The sequence below is a fragment of the Oryza glaberrima genome, chromosome 5 (genome assembly GCF_000147395.1).
Source record: "Oryza glaberrima chromosome 5, OglaRS2, whole genome shotgun sequence".
Classification (NCBI taxonomy): Eukaryota; Viridiplantae; Streptophyta; class Magnoliopsida; order Poales; family Poaceae; genus Oryza; species Oryza glaberrima.
Genome location: NC_068330.1, coordinates 2839039 through 2862030, shown reverse-complemented (window position 1 = coordinate 2862030; position 22992 = coordinate 2839039). Strand labels below are relative to the sequence as shown.

General features: G+C 42.6%; 3 protein-coding genes and 1 non-coding gene across 5 annotated transcripts; 2 read left to right on the top strand and 2 right to left on the bottom strand.

Annotated features, from left to right (window-relative positions):
* Positions 1 to 1774: 1774 nt before the first annotated feature.
* TRNAN-GUU (transfer RNA asparagine (anticodon GUU)) lies at positions 1775 to 1848 on the top strand. Its single transcript has one exon. It is a non-coding gene; the product is annotated as a tRNA-Asn (tRNA).
* Positions 1849 to 4067: 2219 nt separating this feature from the next.
* Positions 4068 to 7397, top strand: LOC127773661 (protein disulfide isomerase-like 2-1). Of its 2 annotated transcripts, none has more exons than XM_052299799.1 (11): positions 4068 to 4303; positions 4783 to 4867; positions 5078 to 5175; positions 5265 to 5320; positions 5665 to 5782; positions 5876 to 5903; positions 5996 to 6087; positions 6331 to 6487; positions 6570 to 6694; positions 6778 to 6880; positions 6971 to 7397. In XM_052299799.1, the coding sequence occupies exons 1-11, from the start codon at positions 4131 to 4133 to the stop codon at positions 7037 to 7039; spliced, it is 1104 nt and encodes a 367-aa protein (XP_052155759.1). In that variant the 5' UTR covers positions 4068 to 4130; the 3' UTR covers positions 7040 to 7397. The 2 variants fall into 2 exon arrangements, with proteins under 2 accessions (XP_052155759.1, XP_052155760.1); XM_052299800.1 differs by having other exon boundaries at positions 4069 to 4303; positions 6781 to 6880.
* A 758-nt stretch (positions 7398 to 8155) lies between these two features.
* Positions 8156 to 11106, bottom strand: LOC127773662 (uncharacterized). Its single transcript, XM_052299801.1, has 3 exons — positions 10873 to 11106; positions 10169 to 10266; positions 8156 to 8984 (listed from the first exon to the last, which is right to left on the bottom strand). The coding sequence occupies exons 1-3, from the start codon at positions 10999 to 11001 to the stop codon at positions 8345 to 8347; spliced, it is 867 nt and encodes a 288-aa protein (XP_052155761.1). The 5' UTR covers positions 11002 to 11106; the 3' UTR covers positions 8156 to 8344.
* A 7711-nt stretch (positions 11107 to 18817) lies between these two features.
* LOC127774700 (benzyl alcohol O-benzoyltransferase-like) lies at positions 18818 to 20738 on the bottom strand. Its single transcript, XM_052300984.1, has one exon. The coding sequence runs from the start codon at positions 20736 to 20738 to the stop codon at positions 19242 to 19244; it is 1497 nt and encodes a 498-aa protein (XP_052156944.1). The 3' UTR covers positions 18818 to 19241.
* Between the last annotated feature and the right edge of the window lie 2254 nt (positions 20739 to 22992).

Below are 22992 nucleotides of genomic sequence, written 5' to 3'. Positions count from 1 at the left end.
TTAAAGGGCCAAGAGACGATAGTTATGTATGCATACATGCACGTCTTATATTATGACTTAGGAAAATTGGTTTTGCCATATATTTTGATACGGAGTGAGTAGGTTATATTTTTCTCATCCCATTTTAATTATCGTATTTGCAAAATGGTATCGAAATCAAGACAAGAAAACATCATTCTTTATGTAACTAAACCTCGTCGATTGAGGTGTTGGAATGCCTCACACAAGTGCATGCAGATCTTTTGTACACGCGGGTGATTATTATAAATCATTCAGTTATTTAGCCAGTGTCATTTATCTCTATCTTTATCTCTACTATTATAAAAACTGAAGATGTTTTCGCTGAAATTTAGGTATGACAGCCGTGTTTGAATTGGTTTTTGAGTCGTTACGTCATCCATGTTTGAATAGGTTTTATGTCGCTCGTATCCAATTCGATGTGAGTCTAAAATAACTATTATATTTATACACTCTCCATCTCAACCTAACCCAACCCATCCCCCTCCCAGCCCAACCCAACCGGCCCACATCATCTCGCCATCCTCTCCCGCCCGTCCCTTCCCTGATCGCCGTCATTTTTCTCTCTTTTTTTTCCTCATGATCATCTTGAATCCTCTCCCTCTCCTTCCAATCTCCTCTCTTCTTTTTCTCCCTTTTCTCTTTTTTCATCCTCTTATTTTTCTCTTATCGTAAATATCTTTCTTTTGAAATTGTCATTGCTTGAGTTGTATCTACAGTAAAAAGAAACTTCCGCTAATTGAATAGTCAAAATTTTAAACTTTGGTTAATGAGGTGTATCAAAATACACACATGTCAATTTATGGAAGAGCCACCCAATCGATTTGTGAGGTTATGAAAATGTGTACATACGGGGTTTTTTACCCCCTCCCATCCGTTCCTCACTCGATCACCATCTTCTCTCTCTTCCTCCTGATCCTCTCCCTCTCCTTTTTTCTCTTTTTTCATCCTCTTATTTTCTCTTCTCATAAATATGTCTTTTGAAATTGTCATTGTTTAACTTGTATCTACAATAAAAAAAATTCCACTAACTGAATATTCAAAATTTCAAACTTCGGTTGATGAAGTGTATCTAAATACAAATACATCAACTTATGGAAGAGCCACCCAATCGATTTGTGAGGTTATGTAAATGTGTACATGTGGTGTTTTTCATGTGACGACGTATGAAGCAAGCGCAACTTGGCTCAATGCTATATGATTTCTAATTTTGTTTTGTCTTGTTTCAGTTTATCATTTAAATTAACAGGGTTTTTATTAATTATGAAAATTGTCTTTCATATGTTGCAACGTACAAGCATTTTTGCTAGTCCATAAAACAGAAAAAACTATGCATAGCTCGTTGAAAGATAGATTCTGTTATATTTTCAGGAAACTGTATCCTCTCGCCGAAGCAGTGACATTCTCTTTCTCTATAAGCTGATAGGTAGCATTTGAAACAGATTATTCATTAATTAAATTAATTTCACAATCTATCTACTTAATTATAGAGATAATTTGAATATTTTAAAAAGTAAAGTTAACAAATAACTAAGTGGTATAAGAAACATAAGAAGCATGAGAAAGTTTTTCTTTGAAAAAGAAAATCATATTTATTAAATCGTGGAACAAACAATCTACGACAATAATTTGATAAAAATATGTAAAAATAACATAGATTAAACCAAACACGCTACATCCTTTGCACAAGCGAACTGCTAATACAGGACTGATGCAATACTTGTTTTTAGAACTTTTGGAGACATACTAATCAGTAGCTGGAATAGCTCAGTTGGTTAGAGCGTGTGGCTGTTAACCACAAGGTCGGAGGTTCAAGCCCTCCTTCTAGCGTTATTATTTTCCTATTATTTCTTTTCATTTTTTTAAAAAATTACAAACATAGCCTTCCAAATTGCAATATTCACTAAATTCATTTTTCTAAAAATCCTATTATTTCTTTTCATTTTTTAAAAAAATTACAAACATAGCCTTCCAAATTGCAATATTCACTAAATTCATTTTCTAAAAATTGCAAACATAGCCTTACAAATTGCAATATTCACTAAGTTCTCACTCTTTTTTTCTTTTCAGTTTTTTTAAAATTGCAAACATAGCCTTCCAAATTATTTTTTTAATTACAAACATAGCCTTCCAAATTGCAATATTCATTAAATTCATTTTTCTAAAAATTACAAACATAGCCTTACAAATTGCAATATTCACTAAATTCTCATTCTTTTTTTATTTTCAATTTTTTTAAAATTGCAAACATAGCCTTCCAAATTGCAATATTCACTAAATTCTCACTCTATTTTTTTGTTAATTTTTTCTTTTCAATTTTTTAATTGCAAACATAGCATTCCAAATTGCAATAATCACTAAATTATCACTCTATTTTTTTATTTATTTTTTAAAAATTGCAAACATAGCCTTCCAAATTGCAATATTTACTAAATTCTCACTCCAATTTTTTCTTAACTTTTTCTTTTTAATTTTTCTAAAAATTGCAAACATAGCCTTCCAAATTGCAATATTCACTAAATTCTCACTCTAATTTTTTTTTATAATTTGCAAACATAGCCTTCCAATTCTTCCATTTTTTTCTTTTCTTTCTCCCCACTAAATTTTCATTTTTTTTTATAAACTGCAATATTCAGTAAATTCTCACTCTAGCAGACAAATTTTTACAAAGTTACAAATATAGCCTTCCAAAAGGACCATTTCTCACTCTAGTAGATAACTTTTTACAAAATTACAATCATAGCCTTCTTTTTTTTTCTCTTTACGTAGCATAATTCTCACTCTAAGCTAATTTTTTTTTAACAAAATTGCAACCATAGCCTTTCATTTTTTTTTCTTAAGTCCAATTTTTTCCTTTTCTTTCTTCCCTACACAATTCTCACTCTAGTAGATTTTTTTTTTACAAAATTGCAAATATAGCCTTTCAAATGGACCAGTCTCACTATGGTAGATATTTTTTGGCAAAATTCTATATAATTCTCACCCTAGCACTCTCCAAATGAGTAGTCCCACTCTAGTAATTAAATTTGTACAAAATTCTATGTATTTCCTGCGTTATTCTTATTGTAGTAGATATTTTTTTACAAAATCCTGCATAGTTCTCTTCTCACTCTAGTAAATACATTTTTACAAAATTGCAAAACCTATGCTTCAAAAAGGAGCCATGGTTTTTTCTTACTAGGGGAGGAGGGGTTACCTCCGTGATGGATGGTAAGCTCGGTTTCTGTGGTAAACCATAAAAAAGCAGATACAATTTATTAAAAAAAATCAAAATTCCATTTTAATTCCGTTGAACTTGGTGAGGTTGCCAAGCTCTTACCGTTACTGAATCCCGTCGATGAACAATAAACCTGGTTACTACGGTAACCATCGCATGTGAAACCCTAAAACGTGGATGCCTTCTTCAATGCATAAAAAACTTTTTCTTAACATAATCTTTCTACTACCTCCGTTTCAGGTTATAAGATTTTCTAGTATTGCCTACATTCATATAGATATTAATGAATCTAGGCATACATATATGCCTAGATTGATTAACATATATATGAATATGGGCAATGCTAGAAAATCTTATAATATAAAACGGAGGAAGTAGTAAATAAGCTCTCTACGAAGTGCAGAGGTAAAAAAAAATAATGCCATTGACAGTCTTACCAGGCACTCAGTATATGAAAATTAAACAATTGAACAACTTGATAACTGAATACTACTATCAGACTATAGCAATATCTATATCTATACTCCTTTAAAACACCTAATGGTGATGGTGGATGGTGAATGGTGAATCCACCACAAGCCATCACTACTGCCATATGGGTCTTCAAATAGTGGGTAGGTGGACTTTTGTCCCTTCCCCAACCTCAAACCATCAAACAGAGAGAATATTTTTTTTAATGTTTTTGAGGGCTTTAAAGTGTTGAGGGTTCTCTTTTTAAATTCCCGTTGCAACGCACCGGTATTTAGGTAGAAAAAAAATCACCAAACGTGCGGGTCCTATTCGCAAAACTCCCCGTTCCGTTTGATTTAACGGCCGGAGATTTTTCCCACAAACTCGTTAACCTCCATCTTCTCTTCTCTTCTCTCACGAGCTCGCAGCTCAAGCGCACCCAGCCATGGCGACTCCTCAGATCTCGCGCAAAGCCCTCGCCTCCCTCCTCCTCCTCGTCGCCGCCGCCGCCGCGGTCTCCACCGCGTCCGCCGACGACGTGCTCGCCCTCACCGAGTCCACCTTCGAGAAGGAGGTCGGCCAGGACCGCGCCGCCCTCGTCGAGTTCTACGCGCCATGGTAATAAGCGATGATGGTGTGCGTGCGTCTTTGGGTTTTTCTTCTTCCTTTTCTTTTTCGGATCCGCGCGGGGCGTGTGTGTGTTCTGGATCTCTGTGATGATGAAATGGGCTCGGGATCGCGGCTGGATCGGTGGCGGCGTAGCTCTCATTCTCGGAATTTCGTAGCGGATTCTTGAGATCGGTGAGGTTTTGGGTGGCTTGTGTGGAGTGGATCGAGTTGATGTTAGGCTGGAAAAATATTCGGATCTTTGGCTGAAGTATCGATCTTGGCCGCGGAGTGTTGCGTGGATCTTTCTTGACATCACAGATTCGTTTACTTTTCCGGTCCCTTATTTTGTAGTATCGATCAGATGTGTGAGATTTTGCAAGGTTTTTAGGGCTTTTATGTTATATCTTGCGGTGGTTGGTGTTGGGGGAGGGTTTATGTATAGAGAAATTCGATATTTTTTAAATGTTTGTGATTGATTTTGTTTTCAGGTGTGGTCACTGCAAGAAGCTTGCCCCTGAATACGAAAAACTCGGTGCAAGTTTCAAGAAAGCCAAATCAGTCCTAATTGCGAAGGTAAATCTCATGTTTTTTAGGTGTTTGGAAATTTAATGTCAACGCCGTTTTGTGTCATATCTTCGCTGTTTGCATGCCAGTAGTTCTCTATCATTTGCATTCCATATGGAAAGAAAATAAAAATGGCATTCCTGTTTAGTGGATATATGTTGTTAGGATCTAATAATTTTATGTGTTTGCTGATGAATTGACTCCATTTTGTCTATCCAGGTTGACTGTGATGAGCACAAGAGTGTGTGCAGCAAGTATGGAGTTTCTGGGTACCCCACAATCCAATGGTTCCCCAAAGGTTCCTTGGAGCCCAAGAAGTGAGAATACATGCTTCTTTGTTGATTACTCAATCACTACATTTTCTGTCGTAAAAAACAATGACCCTAATGTTAAACTTACTGTTTAGGTATGAAGGTCAACGTACCGCGGAAGCCCTTGCAGAATATGTTAACTCTGAAGCAGGTAGACGAACGCACTTTCCAACCAAGCTATCGGTCTCCTTGTTTGGAAAATTAACTGCATTTTTTATTACCATGAAACATATTATGTATGATATTTCAGTTTTCACCAGTCAGAGGATTATTTCATAAGCAATAAGTACTGAAATATCAATGCTACTTGGCTACTTCCTGCTATTATGGAGCCCAAAAGCTGTTGCAGCTAATTACATATCACTGCTTTCTCATTACATGTTGTCATGTCTCATTTTCATTATTTGTTGAACAGTTGGCTATTGGCAAACCAACATGCTATATTAGCTTTCAAAGTCCCAACACTGTTGTAAATCTTTCTGCCTTGTCTTTCAGCCACCAATGTAAAGATAGCTGCAGTTCCTTCTAGTGTCGTGGTTCTTACCCCAGAGACCTTCGACTCTGTTGTCCTTGATGAAACCAAAGATGTCCTTGTAGAGTTCTATGCCCCATGGTATGCTATTATGATCAGCCTGTTGTTCATCAAACCTTTTTATCATGCTGTATCAATGAATTTAATTTTGTTGGATGCTGCTTTGTTTTGCAGGTGCGGTCACTGCAAGCATCTTGCTCCGGTTAGTAGTACACCTCAGTATTTTGCAAAGTTGCAAAATAATGCATTGTCATTTTTCTATTTTGTCTAAACTCAAACTTGCACTTGTTTTAGATTTATGAGAAGCTAGCTTCTGTTTATAAGCAAGATGAGGGTGTTGTTATTGCCAATCTTGATGCTGACAAACACACTGCCTTGGCAGAGAAGTATGCTTTCTGAACTTTGTTCTAATAGTTCTTGTCTACATTGATTACCCTCGACATTTCGATGTAACGGCATAGCTTATGTTGGAATGGTATTTGCTTTCTTGAAGAAAATTTTCTACTGTTATTGTACTTCTCCTAACTGTTAGATCTAACATACACAGACCTGTTTTTATAGGATGTGTGGTTGGTCATGTATGTTTTTCTTCCCCATAAGAGAATTTTTAATCATGCATGCCACTTCAGGTATGGAGTTTCTGGTTTCCCCACATTGAAATTCTTCCCAAAGGGAAACAAAGCTGGTGAAGATTATGATGGCGGTCGCGAGTTGGATGACTTCGTCAAGTTTATTAATGAGAAATGTGGAACCAGCCGTGATTCAAAGGGTCAGCTTACTTCAGAGGTAGTGCTTTTATATAGAAGGTACTTAAATACTTAAATTTACATAATCCAATTCCAATATAATCTATTGGTTGCTTCTGTAGGCTGGCATTGTCGAAAGCTTGGCTCCTCTTGTGAAGGAGTTCCTTGGTGCAGCAAATGATAAGCGGAAAGAAGCCCTCTCCAAAATGGAAGAGGATGTTGCGAAGCTCACTGGCCCTGCTGCCAAGTACTAAATTTTCATCTCTGTTTTTAAATTTTGTTATGTAGGTTTGGCATCGTCACTGTGTGAATTTAACCATTTTGCTAAAGCAGGTACGGAAAGATCTATGTGAACTCTGCAAAGAAGATCATGGAGAAGGGCTCTGAATACACTAAGAAGGAATCTGAGAGGCTTCAACGCATGTTGGAGAAGGTGAGCAACAAAAGTTTCTATTCCTCAATTCACTTTGGACATCATATTACTTAATCTAGAATCTGATTTCCATGCTTCATCATATGACAGTCGATCAGTCCTTCCAAAGCCGATGAATTCGTCATCAAGAAGAACATCCTTTCGACTTTCTCCTCTTAAAGGGTGTCCCACGTACCCCGACGAGCAATTGGGGTATAGTCAGTAGCGCAATGCCTGTCTCCACGAATGGAAAACAGAAAGAAATGAAAAGAAAAGGCAATATCGATATCAGCAAGAGATGGCAATGGAAGTTCGTTAGTTGGGTATTCTGTTGAACAAACATGTATCCCACTGCCCGGCATGATCTTTTTTTTTTCTTTCTGCTATTTGCTTTTGTGGTTACAGGGATTGACATAGCAATCAGCTAGTTTACTCAAGAACACAAGAGGTTTTGTAACCATCCCGTGATGAGTGATGACACCGTACTACGTTTGTCAATCCAATAATTTGATAATTCAGTTTACATTATTTCTGTTTACCCTGGTGAAAGAGAGCATATGTTGCTTTTGCTTTTGGGTTTGAAGAATGTGGAGTTGCTCCTATTTTGTTTTGTTCAGTGTATGTGTAGGGGATGGGCATCAAGCTAGTTCTGCCTTCTTCGAGCTTGGTTCGAAATTAAAATATTTTAATTATATCAGCGTTTTATATATAGTTAGAAAGCAACTGTAGAAACCAGTTTCAGCTGAGATAGACTACAAAACGTTTATTCAAACCAACCATAATAAGTTTAATCTTGTAGATGCAGAAAAACAACTGTAATTGGAACGATTTTGAACGACAACTGTAATTCCGTTCGTTCAGATTATCAACTGAATATTATAAGTTGCGGAGTGTCTTTGCAGACATCCGGTAGAGCTGGAACAAATCAACAATACATATAAGATAAGAGGAAAAAAAAATAATGGCCCTGCCCAAAAATGATACGCACAAATCCAGAAAATTTAAAAGTTCTGCAGCAGTAAATACTGTCGAGTACTAATAACCTGAGAGTTAAATAAGAACGATATGCACAAATCCAGAAAATAAAGAAGTTCTGCAGCAGTAAATACTGTCAAGTACTAATAACCTGAGGTGATATGCACAAATCCAGAAAATAAAGTTCTGCAGCAGTAACTGCTAAGGTTAAATTTCATCCAGGAACATTTAGTTCCATTTGTACATGATCCCAACCGGCGAAGCTATAGCACAGAATGATGTATCAGTTCATACCATTTTGAGGTTGTGTAGACAATCAAATGGCGCTAAAATACCGCATTTCAGGGGTTAATTTTACTCAAAGGTTACAATTTCAGGATCTCGAAAAGCACATGTTCATACTAGGGGTTACAGTGGATTGAACATCAATCAGAATTATCATAAGCATATGAGCCATAATCTCCCACAAAAATAATTTCCAGGAAAATGGCATATGGTGTGATATCTCTGCTACCTATTCTTATCCATGCTGGTTAGTTTACTACAGTCCTTGTCCTCTTGCTTAAACTTGAGGTCACTCAGACAACCATGCGGGGTGCAATCCTCAATGTAATCTATATCATGCTCTGGTCGCCCATAGCTGTTTTCCGGCATCTGGTAACCGACTCCATCACTGATTGTTTCTCTATGTGATGACGATCTTTCTGCCCCTTCCAAACCCTCTAGATGTTCATGCTGATGTTCATCCTCATGGTCGTGTGCATGTTCTTGTTCTTGTCTGCCACAGAACGACAGTTCATATGCGTGTGGTCCCTGAACCCTCATTTGCACTGACCTCAGTAGCGCTGTTTTCCTCAGGTCACCTCCATGGCACATGTCATTTAGAGAAGATGGGAACCGGCCTTCATTTTCAGAGCCACGACGAGGATTAGAGCAGACGACCGACGAGAGTGAGCAGCTGGGCAGAGGGTACGGGTTTGCGGATAAAAGACCAGATTGTGGTTTCTGGAATCGGTGTGGGGATGACATTGGACTAGTTGAAGGGCTAACCATTGCATCGGTTTGACTTCCATTGGGTAATTGAGTGTCGTAGCACCGGTAGTCATCTGAATCTTCAGACATTGGTGAGTATTGGGATATTATTTCATCCCTGCGAGACAGATAACAAGACTCATGGTGAAACACAGACCTGAACTAGACCATGATATGTGCTGAGAAGTATAAGAGCTAAATTTGATTGAACAAAACTAGCAATGCATTCTATCGAATATATTAGCTAATTAGAAAATTATATTCTGGATGATATTTAATTATCTTACTGTAAAGTACTTGTGTCATCAGCATGTGTATCTAAGTGTGTATTCATCGGCATGTTGAAAAATGTTACTTGTGCCAGAGTTTCTGTCATCAAACAAAGTGCTCCTTCCACATGGCCTGTGCCATGGATATGTAAGTTTGTGGGCATCTTGTTTGCTTAGCATGTGCAGGAACATGCCAAAGACCTATGTTTCATGAGTTTCAATGTCAACATGCCGGTGCAAGTGTTCAAGCAATCATTGAGGAGATCAAATCACGCTCTCCAGAACAACCAGTTCACCCAGAAAGCATACAGACAACAGATTGCTGTCCAGATTATCCATGAGCAAACAGTGCACATGCAAAACTACTAGAACCAACTAAAAAAAAATCTAGAAATTTCATACATCCATCATGGTATGAGAAATTAACATGAAGTTTGCAACAATAAGAAATTGAAATATTCACCCTACAAAATGTCATGTTGTGAGGTGCCTTAAGCTACCTGTAAATATGGCTTTCGGTTAAAGTAGAGATATCGAGGATAACTATTGATTTTAATTTGAAGAACCCATAGGAGGTCTGTATGTCGTTCAATTAAGAGGAAAAGGACAGCCAATCCCGATTACTTCCCATTGATCATGGGTTACAACCCCTCAATCATAAAGCATGCTTACAACTTACTAACTTACTAAACATTCTGATCCAGGAAAAAAAAACATAGATAAATTTCTAAATTTTGATCACACCTATCCATTTAACCATTTTTTTGGGGGCAAAAGATGGATCACGTTACAACTGAAGTCTGAAGTTGACATAGAACTTTATTTGCCTCTACAAGTTAGACTAACTATTAACTTCGGCAAGTAAATGAATAATGCACACATAATAATGAGGCCTTCACCATCATCTTCTTACCTTCAATATTGAATACTCCGATTTCTTACACCACAAAATTGAGCATGTATACATGAACAAGCACAGACGAAGTTCATCAACTTTGTAAGAAAAATGTAGATAAAATCTGAGCACACATACCTGAAATAAGAGGTATTCTCCGACCTCGCAGGGGACTCCATGATATTGTCAACCAGTGAATCTCCGACAGACAATCCATTCAAACTGGATGCCATTATCTGCAATAGCCAATATCCAATCTAACATATAAGTAAAACACTGGAATTTTGGTCTCACAGTAATAATATAAATGAATTGCATTCTAGAGTGGGATATGAACTAGTACACCAAGAACTGAAGCAAGGCAGCACCATTTCACAGAGCGAGAGGAAAGAAAGAAACAGAAGAACATAGTACAATTCAGCATCCAAAACGACGAAATCGCCCAAGAATCAGAGTCAAATGAACACGGATCGAGACAAACAAGAATAGGTAATTAATTAATTAATAGAATGAAGGGAACGTGCAAAGCACCAAAAAAAAGCCCCTAAACCTGAAAAAGACTAGTGATATAACCAGTAATAAATCAAAGTAAATTACCCGAATCCCTGAGTCCCATTTCGCTTCAATTCCAATAATCACAGAGTAAAAAAAGGCCACACAAATCGACGGAACAACGGAGAAAATCCTCTCTCTCTACCGACACCCAAATTAACCAAGAAACGAAACCGCCCCGAATCCGAGCCGCGGCGGCCACCCCCCAAGAACACCGAGCCACGAAAATTCCCCGGACGCAGAGGGCGGGCGCTGCCATGGCCCATGGGGAGAGGGAGAGAGAGAGAGACCTCGCTGAGGTAGCGCTTGTGGGAGTGGAGGTTGTCCACGTACACGTCCTCCTCCGGATCCCTCCCGCGCTTCCCGCCGCCCGAAGGCGGCGACATTGCCGCCTCCCCGCCGCCGCCGCCGCCCACCATCCGTGGCCAGGTCGGGATCGCAAGCGGGGATTGGCTCGCAACTTCTTCTTCTTGGAGAGTTTGCGAGTGGAAGGAAGAACAGAAAAGGGAAAGCCGGAGGAGGAGGAGAAGCTTTGGTTTTTTTTTCGTTTGTTTCCTTTTTTTTTTTTACTCCAGAAAAAAGAAAGTATCATTTGCAATTGGGCCGGCCGATTAACGGCCCGGAAAGCAAAATGCGGCCCCATTAATGCATAATACTTGAGCCTATGATAATATTCTGTTCTGTTTTTCTTCACTCATATGACTATTTTTCTCCTACCTTTAAGTTGTACTCCTTCTGTTCCTTTTTTTTTTAAGGTAAATGTTGTTACATGACATCGTGACTTCGCGGTTTTAGCAGTAGGATATCGCGCAAAGTGATTTTTAGGTGAAGACACTCTCAAGAGTTAGGCCATGCTCAACGCTCCACGCTAGAGTGTGGTCTCACCCCTCTTAACGCGAATATTTGTGCCAGCTCGACTGGGACCGTGCCCTCGCAGAGCTCCGCGACCCCCTGCAGAGTGTCACATGGTTTCGTCAGCTTTTGGCGAGGAAAATGTGAGGAATGGGCGAGGAACCGAATTGGGGGAGAGGTGTCGCTCTGTCCCGTAGCCCCAGGACGTTGAGGCCAACTACCTCCTGCGCCAAGGCCGAAGATGGCGAGGAAGTAGGCAGGGGAGAAGAAGATGGGGCGCCGCCGCCTCCATCCGGCGCCAACGTGCCTCGATCCGCCCCTGCCGCCTCCATCCGGCGCTGCCTTGCCTCAATCTGCCACTACCGCGCCTCGATCCGCCGCTCGATCCGGCGACACCGCCTCGATTCGCCGCCGCCGCCTTCATCCGTTGCTGCTGCGCCTCAATCTAGCGTCGGGGAGAGAGGCGCACCGCCAGGGAGGGGAGCGCCGGGGAGAGATTGGGAGGGGAGATGGTGATGAGAGGACTGATGGTGGTATTTATATATGTTTGTGATTTTTAGGGGGTATACTGCAAATATTGTATGTATATGCAAATAAAAATAATCCAAGGGTTAAAATGCAAAATGTGACCGACTGACAGGTACTGAAACGCAAAAATAAGATAGGGGTATGGCTTGCACTGTGTGAGGGATATCACTGGTGTGGTTTCATCCCACTTGGCATCACCTTTTTTTATGGGGCTATACCCTGTGTTGGGCATGCCCTTAGATATTTGCTAATGGACACCGTATCTATTAAAATAATAATTTCCGGATAAGGAGGAGAGAAAAATCGCGTGAAATATCAAAAATGTCCTTGGGTTGATCCACATGTCAACTCTCATATGTCTCTTCTCTCGATCCCCTCCTTCTAGCGCAGCATCGGGTCGGAGCTCGACATGGCCTCCGGAACTCCTCCTCGACACCCCACTCCCCAGGCAACGCGGACGACGATGACAGGGAACGGCGGCGACGGCACCACACCAATTCCGACTGGCGTAGCTCCGGCGATGCCACCCTGGACCCACATGACAGTCGTCGCCCTCGCCCTCACGGCGAGTTCCCTGGTGCGTGCCCTCCTCATTGTGCCACCGTCCATCAGCTCGGTCGCAGCCGTCACCACGTCGGCGCTAGCGACCTGCTCGCACCACCGCCACTGCCTTGCGCTGGCCAGAGCAACCCCGCATCCCCTGCACCAAACAAACCAACACCTCGTTGAGTCCCTTCTGTTTTTCCTCGCGCCATCACGCTCCCAAGACCTCCCTAACTCTATTCCCTCAAAAAATTTAAAGGGAAGTTGAGCGGAGAGCCGCCGCCGCCGGCCGCCTCGGGACCTCGCCGCTGCGTAGCTCCAAACTGCCTCTCAATAGTTCCAAAGCCCTTCCCTCTCCTTTAATCGAGCCGCCATCCACCATAGCCACGTCGCCATCGCCATCCCAAACCCACTGCGCCGCCGGCCATGGCGCTCCTTGACTCTAGCCACCCTTGGCCACGTCGCTGCCTCTAGAAGGTGCGGGAGGGCCCACTATAGCCGTCCCGGCCTTCGGCCAAGCCACCCCCTGCGCCGCCCGTCGCCGACGGGCACGTGCCAAGCCGTCACGCACGCTCACCTTCCCACCGAGATGCGGCGTGATGCGATGCATCACCGGAAGGAGGGGATAGAGAGAAGAGAGATAAGGGAGCTAACATGTGGGCCCAAGGGCATTTTTGACATTTCACGCGATTTCTCTCCTGACCTGAAAATTATTATTTTAATGGGTGTGGTGTCCACTAGCAAATATCCAATTTTTTATAGTGTCTTCCCTCAAAGTCATTTCACGCAGTGTCTTACAGCTAAAACCGCGAAGTCACGGTGTCCTATAACAAAATTTGCCCTTTTCTTTGTAACATACTGAAAACTAACCATTTTCTAATCCTGCATCATGCCGCTTTTTATGTTTTCAATAACTTCCTAAACCTAGGAAAATACAATTAGAGGGACCTTCTAAAACTAACTTGCATTAAAATCTCTTTCTGGTATTTAACTTCTTTTGTGTTTTTCATTTAAAAATATAGTTGGTTAAATTAAGGTGTTTCTTGATTTGGTTTTAATTTAAAACCTTCCTTTGACTAAAATTCTTTTATTCAAATTTAGTTTGAAAACCCTTTTTACTTTTATGAATTATGGTCCAAGAAACCTTCCCATACTGTCCTAGAACCTAAAACAAAACAATTCCAATTTTATTAGAATTAATTGTTAACCCATCCTTTGATCTTAAACCTATTATTTTATTCTTGATCCAAATTCTTCCTTTTGATCTAGCCACTGATTTAATTCCTGTGGCTTGATTTCCTCTTTGGCACAAGAATAATATTATTGCAAATATTGTGAATAATTGCTCTTGTGCTAAGAAAATACCAATTTATATTCTTCACTCAACTTTCCCTATTAGCCACAAATAATTCTTCAAATACTTCTACTATCAAATTTAGGATTCAAATCCTATTTATTTTACCTCCAACCATTCTCTTCCAAACATATATATATATATATATACATTGAGGAATTATATTGTTAATTCCCCTCTCATTTGAGTGCATTAAATTCCACCATATTCCACTTCCAAAAATATTGCACTCAAATTAGAAAATATCTCTTTTGGAAATTAGATCCAAATATATTTTCCTTTCAAAATCTTCTATTCAAATTCCTTCCAAATACAAATTCTCCTCTAAATCAAATTATTCAGCCCCAGGAAAAATTAGACTTTCTTCCTTCTACGTTTGGGCCGAATTCTCCTTTTCCTCCTTTTCCTTTCCTCAGTACAAGTCGGCCCAATTAGCCCAGCCGGCCCCACCGCACAGAAGCAGCCGCTCCATCCTTCTCTGTGGACGCCGCCGCCGTGCGCCATCGGTGCGCCGTCGCCCACAATCCTACCGCCGCCGCCGCTAGCTTGCCGTCGACGCTAAGAAATCGTTGCCGACGTCATCCGCCACCTCATACCGTCGACGTCAGTCCCTGGAACGAATCACCGTCGTCGACCAATCCAGAGACGAAGCGGCGCCGTCTTTTCTTCCTTCACGACAGCGTCGCCGTGGCCGAGTCGACGACCGCCTCTACAACCGCCATCGGAAACCGCCTCTCCGAGACCTATAAATAGCCAGCAACCCCTCCCCTTTTCTCCACACAAGCCGAGCTCCTCGAGCTCTCTCTCTCTTAGCCATGTCCGGCCATTGCCGCCCCCACCCGATCTCCCTTTCCGTAGCTCCACAACCCAAACCCTCGCGCCATCGGCCTTGCCTCGGCGAGGTGAATCCGTTTTTCCCCTTTCCCCTCTCCTTTAGCCACCGCCACCACCCATCACCGCCACCCACCATTGCCGGCCGAAGAGAGCTCTTGTTGTCGCCGTTCCGGCATCCTCCCTCTCCCTCTCTGCCAGCTACCGCCTTCCCTGGATATGCGGTACTCGGGAACACCACCCGACACCGGCGTCGCCGTCTTCCAACTATCGAAGAGCCGGCGCCCCTCCTCCCTCTCTCCCCTCTGTTACCCGGCTGGAAGGAGGAGAAAGAAAGAAACGGGAGGAAGAAGGAAAAGAAAAAGAAAAAGAAAGGCTGACAGGTGGGCCCCTGCACAGTAACTCTTCGTATTTTCTCTATTTAATTCAAATCCTAATCTTTACAAGCCCATATCTCCTAAACCGTAGATCCGATTCCAGTCAAACTTGGACCTAAATTCATTAAAATTCAAAATCTATATTTTGATACCAAATTTGCTATTTTAAGATTTTATTTGAATTTCCTTAATTTATTCAAATACTATTTGAATAAATATTTGATTAAATCTTATAATTGAATTTACAACTTAAATTTATATTTGCTTTTCAAATATTTTCTTTTATTCCAAATTACCCCTTTAGCCACTAAAAAGTCGCCAGTTGGAACTTTACGCCTTCCATAGGAACATTCGCGGTTTACTATCCCTGACGTCGGACCGTTGGTTGTAAAGCCCGGCAAAAACCAAATCTAAGGTCGAAGTGCTGCTCCTGGCACCCCACGCCTTGATGCGTATAGCGGTCGGAGCTTCACTATTCCCTCAACCTCCACAGCACGCCGCACAGTTAGCTCTCGGGCTCTGTGTGATCTTAGCCGCTCTGCCGCCACTCACGGTTGTCGGAGTAACACTTCCGCCCCACCAAACCTACACCAACCTCATATTCCTCTAGCCGATATATTGTCGGTCGACACCGGCTAGAGAAGACACTAAATCTAGCCGTTATGCTGCCAACTCTAGCAACGACTAGCAAACAACCAAACCCTAGCCGATACCTTGCTAGTCAAATCCCAGTTGTCATCCAAATTCCATACCCTCTACAATACTACCTATCCACCATACTCTCAGCCACCTACTTTCTGTCTACCAGAACCTACACATAAAATATAGAGTCTAGCCGATATGCTACCCAAAAATACTAAACCCTAGGTATGATCCTACCAAAACCTACCATCAGCCGATACTAGCTATATATCCGTTCAACCAGTTCAATCATCCAGTATACTTCCCATCCTCCTACTAATCAAACCCACACATGAAATATAAGCGACAGTAGTTGCTTAATCCCCTCTAGCCTCCAACTCTCTAGAACCTCCGCATAAAATATCAGCACAGTAATCCATATACCCTATAAAAGAGATAGACTATAGCCTAAACCCTAGCCCTCCTAACCGTTTATCTCTTTCTTGCTATTTTATGGATTTTATTGAAATTGGTTCTTCATCTTTCTTAGTAGAGTCTATTTTATTTTGGATGGCAACCTGTGGTATCTCAAGGATCGAATAATCAGGTTGCCTATCTCGGATTTATTTGTGTTGGAGCAAGGCAAGTTATTATTCCTCCCCTTGAGCATAATTACCCTATATTCTATATTTCTATTCTATGCATTAGCCATTCATGATTTTGAATGCATAACCTGAACATATAGCAAACCAGATATGCTAGCTTTTGCTTAGCCCTGCCTAGTTAGACTGCATAAAAATATAATGAACTTAGATTGGGACAGTACGTAAGATTTGGTTGATTTTCGGGTGGCTAGTACTGTCCCGGTCGATATAATTGCCACCAAATACTTATGTCAAACGAACGAGTACGACCGCAGCTTCTAGAATGGGGACAGACCTAGATATTATGTTAATTAACAATGTGGTACCTCTGTACAGTGGTTCCTTTTGTAAGTCCTCGCGCAGGAGGCAATCTTATGCCGAGCAGGGCATCTTATGATATTTACCGAGGCGCAGGTAAATATACTAATTTTCGCTCATGAGCTGTGTGTGTGATTTTATGGAAACCTGGTTGAGATGACATGGGGTCTCTCATCCAGTTCTCTCTAAAAACCTCGGGAACACCAGAACTCCTCTTGCTACTAATAACGTTACGTTCAGAGCGCATGGGGACTAGAGTTCATGGAACATGTGCCACTATTGTTAATAACCTAATACTGGGCCATGACTAAGCTAATGAATATTGGCAAGTCGTGGACTGCGGGTAAAGCGTATATCTACTCCAGTAGAATATTCATGAAACTATTCGAATAGCCGTGCTCACGGAATTGAGTACCGAGACTCATATGGTATTTGGTTAGAAACTTAATTCCAGATTTTATTAAATACTGTTGCATCAAACACATTGCAGGATTTCTCCTTCTATATTCTCTGCTTTCTGCAAGTAATCATAGCCCTACTCAAATACTACTAATTCATACATTCATATTGAATATAATAGCTTGCTGAGTACGTTGTACTCACCCTTGCTTCAACCCCCACCTTTTTCAGAGTCCATTTGGAGTTCTTATCGAAGCCGGGAGTTCAATCACATAAGTTAGTTCCCTTTAAACCTAGTCTTGAAGTCTAGTATTGTTAGATGGTTTAATTCTATAGCAAAACGACAGAGTTGAGTCATCATATAGCTTCTGTTGTATTAGTTAGCTACAAGTTTGTAAATACCCATATATTTTGTAATAACATCTGCTCTGGAGTCTTGATCAAACGTATGCAATGAAGATCCAGATTGTTGAACCTGTATCAATCTACTGATCCAGGGCTTGATACAGTCTAAACATGTCGGTTACTGAATCATTAGTTTTGGGACCCGACATTTTTTTACTAACTAACATCAAATATTAAAGGGAAATTTTGCTACAGGACACCGTGACTTCGCGGTTTTAGCTATAGGACACTTCACGAAGTGACTTTTGGGGGAAAACACTCCCAAAAGTTAGATATTTGCTGATGGACATCGCACGTATTAAAGTAATAATTTCCGGTTGAAGAGGAGAGAGAAATCTCGTGAAATGTCAGAAATGCCCTTCGGCCCACATGTCAGCTCTCCTATCTATCTTCTCTCTCTATCCCCTCCTTCACTTCTCTCTCTAATATCTTCTCTCTCTATCCCACTTGTCAGCGACAGCGGTGGGCAGGCGAGGTCCGACGGCGGGAGGGCGAGGGAAGAGCGGACGTGACCAGCGGCGCACCTAGACAGCAGCACCGCCCGAACAGCAAGCGAGGTTCGGTGGTGGCAGCTGTGTATGGAGGAGCGGCGGCGTGGCTGGACGATGACGGCTACAGTGCGCGGAGTAAGGAGGGAAGGGCTCCGTCAGCGGCCGGTGCCGCTGTCTGGGCGCGCCGCTGGCCGGAGACGTCGCCCTCCCGTCATCGCGGCCGCTCCACACTCACCCTCCCGATGCCGCCGCCGCTTGACCTCACCTGCCGCCCGTCATCGCTGACATGTGGGATAGAGAGAGAAGAGATCGATTAGAGAGAGAAGTGAAGGAGGGGATAGAGAGAAGAGAGATAGGAGAGCTGACATGTGGGCCCAAGGGCGTTTCTGACATTCCACACGATTTTTCTCTCATCTTCAATCGGAATGCGGTGTCCACCAGCAAATATCCAACTTTTAAGAGTGTTTTCCCCCAAAAGTCACTTCGTGCAATGTGTTACAGCTAAAACTGCGAAGTCATGGTGTCCTGTAGCAAAATTTGTGATGGGACCGGCCTTAAAAAAATTACGTCCCTGAAGCCACGCCTACGCGTGCGCGTGCACTGTGGAGTGAGGAGCTTGACTCCTTTTTTTGAGTTTCTCTCCTATGTAGACAAACTTGCTCCTCGCTTTTGTGCGATGCACTGCTACTGCCTTAAAATAGCCATGATGTTCATAGGAGTACTTGATTCCGGTATATGTATCTACATGGAGTAGCCTGTTCTTTTTTCCCCAAAAGCTGCTAAATTACAATTTATGTGGGCGTTCAACTCAAAATTGTGAAACGAAAATTTCTAACCCACACTTTTATCTTCATAATAATAGCTTCTTTCATTATTATTGCGTGAAAATTAGTAAATTATACATGCTCCAACTTTCTTATGAACAAATACACTCCACACGTAGAAGTAGCTACGAATATATTGTATTCCATCATTCTCAAAATATAAAAACTACTCCATCCGTTTCAAAATGTTTGACACCGTTAACTTTTTCAGTACGTGTTTGACCATTCGTTTTATTCAAAAAATTTAAGTAATTATTTATTCTTTTCATATCATTTGATTCATTGTTAAATATACTTTCATGTATACATATAGTTTTACATATTTTATATTTTTTTTAATAAGACGAACGGTCAAATATGTGCTAAAAAGTTAACGGTGTCAAATATTTTAAAACGGAGGGAGTATATGTTTCATCCAATCATAAGTTTTTATATTTTGATACGGAGTTACCAATATTATTTCATCCATTGCCTAGAGCCTTGCAGCTAAGCACGCTTCAGTATGTGCATCGACGCCACCGAGCTCTCTCGCCACCTCCACCACCATCCTCTCCATCGCCGGCGCCGGCAGCCGAATAGGCACCTCGACGCCCTCCTCGCCGTCCCCGCTCCTCCTCCCGGCGACGTGGAACGTCGCCAGCGTCGCCGTCGCCGGCCCGCCGTACGCCGGCGCGCCCCACCCGACGTCCACGCCGTCGAGCCCCGACCGCGTGAGGTCCGACACCACGTAGGTGCGTGCCACGGCGAACCGCGGCCGCCCGCGCGCCGCCATCAGGTCGGCCACCGACTGGAGGTGGCCCTCCTCCATGGCGCGCGCCTTGGCGTCCACCACGAGGCGGAGCGCGTGCGCGAACGGGCGCCGGCGGAGCTCCCCCGCCGGCGACTCGGCGACGGCGAACGCGAACGCGTTGCCGTAGTAGCCGTCGGGGAGAAGCGGCGGGGCGTTGCTGCGGCGCCCGCGGCCGCCGCCGCGGGCGTTCACGACGAACTGGACGCGCACCGCGTCGGCGGCGTCGTATTGGAGCGCGTTGGCGCGGCACCGCCACGTGAAGGCGGCGATGAGGTCGAACCGCGAGCTCCGGGAGGCCAGCGACGGCGGCGCGAGCGCGCGCAGCGCGGCGATCTCGCGGCGGCCGAAGAAGAAGGGACGGTGGACGAGCGCGTCGGAGTGGGAGACCTTGTCCCTGCCGGCGTCCGGCACCGCCTCGTACTCCGGGTGGCGTGGCGCGGCGACGTCGCGCGGCAGAGGCGGCCGGCGCGCGGAGAGGAGCTCCCTCGCCCACACCGGCTTCACCGTCGGCGCGCCGGGCACCCCGCGCGCGAACTCCCCCACCGCCGTCATGAACTGCGCGACGCCGGCGGCGTCGGCGAGGCAGTGGCAGATCTGGAGCCCCCACACGAAGCCGCCGCACCGCATGCGCGTGACCTGGAAGTAGAGCAGCGGCCGCCCCACGACGCCGCCGTCGGCGTACGCGCCGTCGGCGGCGCACAGGAGCTCCTCGTGGCGCGGCACGGGCGGGCCGGTCACCTCCCCGAGCTCATCCATCGCCACCCCGGACTCCGCCGCGACGAACACCGCGCCCTCGCCGGTGCACTCGACGAGCAGCTTCCTCCCGGGGCTCGCCTCCACGATGCGGCCGGCGAGCGGGTAGTAGTGGACGAGCGCCTCCGAGAGCGCGGCGCGGAGCACGGCGGCGGGGTCGACGCCGTCCATGGCGGCGCGCCGCCGGTACAGGAAGAGGCCCGAGCGGTAGAACCGGAGGCCCTCCTGGTCGTCGATGTCCGACAGCGGCTTGAACTCGTGCGGCGTCGCCCTCGCCGGCGCCACCAGCTCCGCCGCGCCGCGGCGCACCGACGACATCGTCCTCGCCATGTTCACACTAGCTGGACAATCTCTTCGTGAGCTCTTCTGCTGCTTGCTTTGCTTGCATTGTGATTGGCGATGTGAGCAATATATATACGCGTGCATGGGCGTTGTGGTGGTAGGTATAGACTAACCTATGGAATTCCTGACCGTCATCGTTTTATTTATGATTGTATTATGCTTTCCTTCGTCTTATAAGGATTTTTAGCTGCACAACTAGATGTTTGGATTCATGGTTGAAAGCTGTTATATTTTAGACCGGAGGTAATAAGCCATAACAGTTTATAAAAAAGTATTTGCATGTAATGTTTTGTGAGGGCTGCTATAAAACGGGATCCCGTTGTAACGGGATAGACATATTAACTATTCTTTTGCACAAGTATCACAGGTATCAAGTCCTAAGTATCATATATAATAGGTAATATGTATCACAGGTATCGGGTACCATGTAGCTGGTACCAACGAGATAGACATATTAACTATTCTTTTGCACAAGTATCACAGGTATCAGGTCCTAGGTATCATATATACTAGGTAATATGTATCACAGGTATCGGGTACCATGTAGCTGGTACCACAACAGTTATCACTTATCAGGTATTAGGTACTGTCTCATATAAGGATATCCCATTCCAACGAGATACCATTGTCTAGGTTTTTTGATTTTTTATATATATTTGTTTTAATTAATTTAAAATTAAATGCTGAAAAATAAACTACGACAAAAAACCTATAATTAACTACAAAATCAAATTTTAATATTCAAATTTTAGATGCTTCTTATAATTAAGTAGAAGGGTAAATGATGGAAATAATATGCCTTGGCCACCTAGCCCCTAGGGGCATCGATGATTATCCTTCGAAATGGTCCACCAAATGTTTGCAACCAATGCATCAATATGTTTGATTATTTGATTTCATATAGTAGTTTAACCCTTTTAAGGAAAACTATAGATTTTTCGAAAAAATACTGTAAAACCAAATGTTTGCAACCAATGCATCAATATGTTTGATTATTTGATTTCATATAGTAGTTTAACCCTTTTAAGGAAAACTATAGATTTTTCAAAAAAATACTGTAAAACTAAATATTTGAATGCCAATTTAATTAATCTCAAAACTGTATACTTATAACTCTAGCAAAACAGTACTGACATGGACATCTAAACTTTAACATTCATAGTTTTGTCGTAAATTTATTATTAAAACTGTAATTTATTAATGTGCAATACATCGTCTTAATAATGTATTTTTATATAAGTTTAGTACTAAAACCGTTGTTATGCGACATGTCACTCAAAATCTCTGTACGAATTTTGCAATGGCTTGGTTAAAGTTTTTATAGTTTTGCAAAATTTACTCTTAAAGAAAAAACAGCCAGTCATACACGCTAGCTTTGATCTTACTCTCACCTACGAAATTCTAACACACATGCCATATACTTTGATCTTAATTAATCTTCAACGTTGTCACACACTATACATCCATCAACGGCCGGTCAGCTGATGCATCCTGGTCAATCAATCAAACCAGGAATGTGTTGAGCAAATGATGATCAAATCATAAATTAAGTGATCCAGCATGCACTACTGTATAGCTAGACGACTCTTCTTCTTAATTCCATCATCTTTTGAATTTGGATGAAATACTCTTCCATCTGTTGACCACTACACCGGATTTTAGCGTAAAAAGCGATAGTGGCATAGTGCGAATTCCTCAAGATTCGACGACGTTGAGATTTCATGCGTGCGACGAGCTATAGCCACAGCCCACGATCGACGACCCCTTCTTCGTGGACAGCGCCGGTCAGCTCGATCGATCAGCGCCGCCTTGCCGGAATTTAATTATTGTGCACCGGGGCCGGAATCCAATATACTTATATATACTTATATATAGTTCATAGTTCATCCTCCGTAGATAATACTATTTCTCTCTTCTCTCATTAAGCCACATCACCCTGATTATTTTTATAACATTTAGATGATATATCTATGGTCTAAATTGTCTCTTCTTTCTTCTATCATAAAAACATACAATCTTAATTATTTTTAGGCTCAAAATTATATCAAATTATTTTAGTTTTAATAATAAAATTACATTTTATATGTACACATTATTTAACTTAATTTTTCACAGCAACGCGGTAGAGTATTCATCTAGTTTAGTTTAATTATTGTGCATGCCGGCGTATAGGAGACGGCGGTAGTGGGTGGCAGAGCAAATCAGCCAGATGATCTTACCGGTCACCACTGATTTGGGTGTTGGTTGGCACCATTAATTAATTAATTAGCTTTAAGGAGTAGCACAAGATTAAAGTCTTGAGAAATTAAACTTCACTGTAAGGTAGTGTTTGAATCTC

Coding starts and splice junctions, on each gene's coding strand:
- LOC127773661 (XM_052299799.1), top strand. CDS start 4,131: ATGGCGACTCCTCAGATCTCGCGCAAAGCCCTCGCCTCCCTCCTCCTC. Junction 4,304..4,782: donor GTCGAGTTCTACGCGCCATG/GTAATAAGCGAT, acceptor TTTTGTTTTCAG/GTGTGGTCACTGCAAGAAGC. Junction 5,321..5,664: donor ATATGTTAACTCTGAAGCAG/GTAGACGAACGC, acceptor CTTGTCTTTCAG/CCACCAATGTAAAGATAGCT.
- LOC127773662 (XM_052299801.1), bottom strand. CDS start 11,001: ATGGTGGGCGGCGGCGGCGGCGGGGAGGCGGCAATGTCGCCGCCTTCG. Junction 10,267..10,872: donor ACAAGCGCTACCTCAGCGAG/GTCTCTCTCTCT, acceptor TGGCTATTGCAG/ATAATGGCATCCAGTTTGAA. Junction 8,985..10,168: donor GAGAATACCTCTTATTTCAG/GTATGTGTGCTC, acceptor TCTGTCTCGCAG/GGATGAAATAATATCCCAAT.
- LOC127774700 (XM_052300984.1), bottom strand. CDS start 20,738: ATGCACGCGTATATATATTGCTCACATCGCCAATCACAATGCAAGCAA.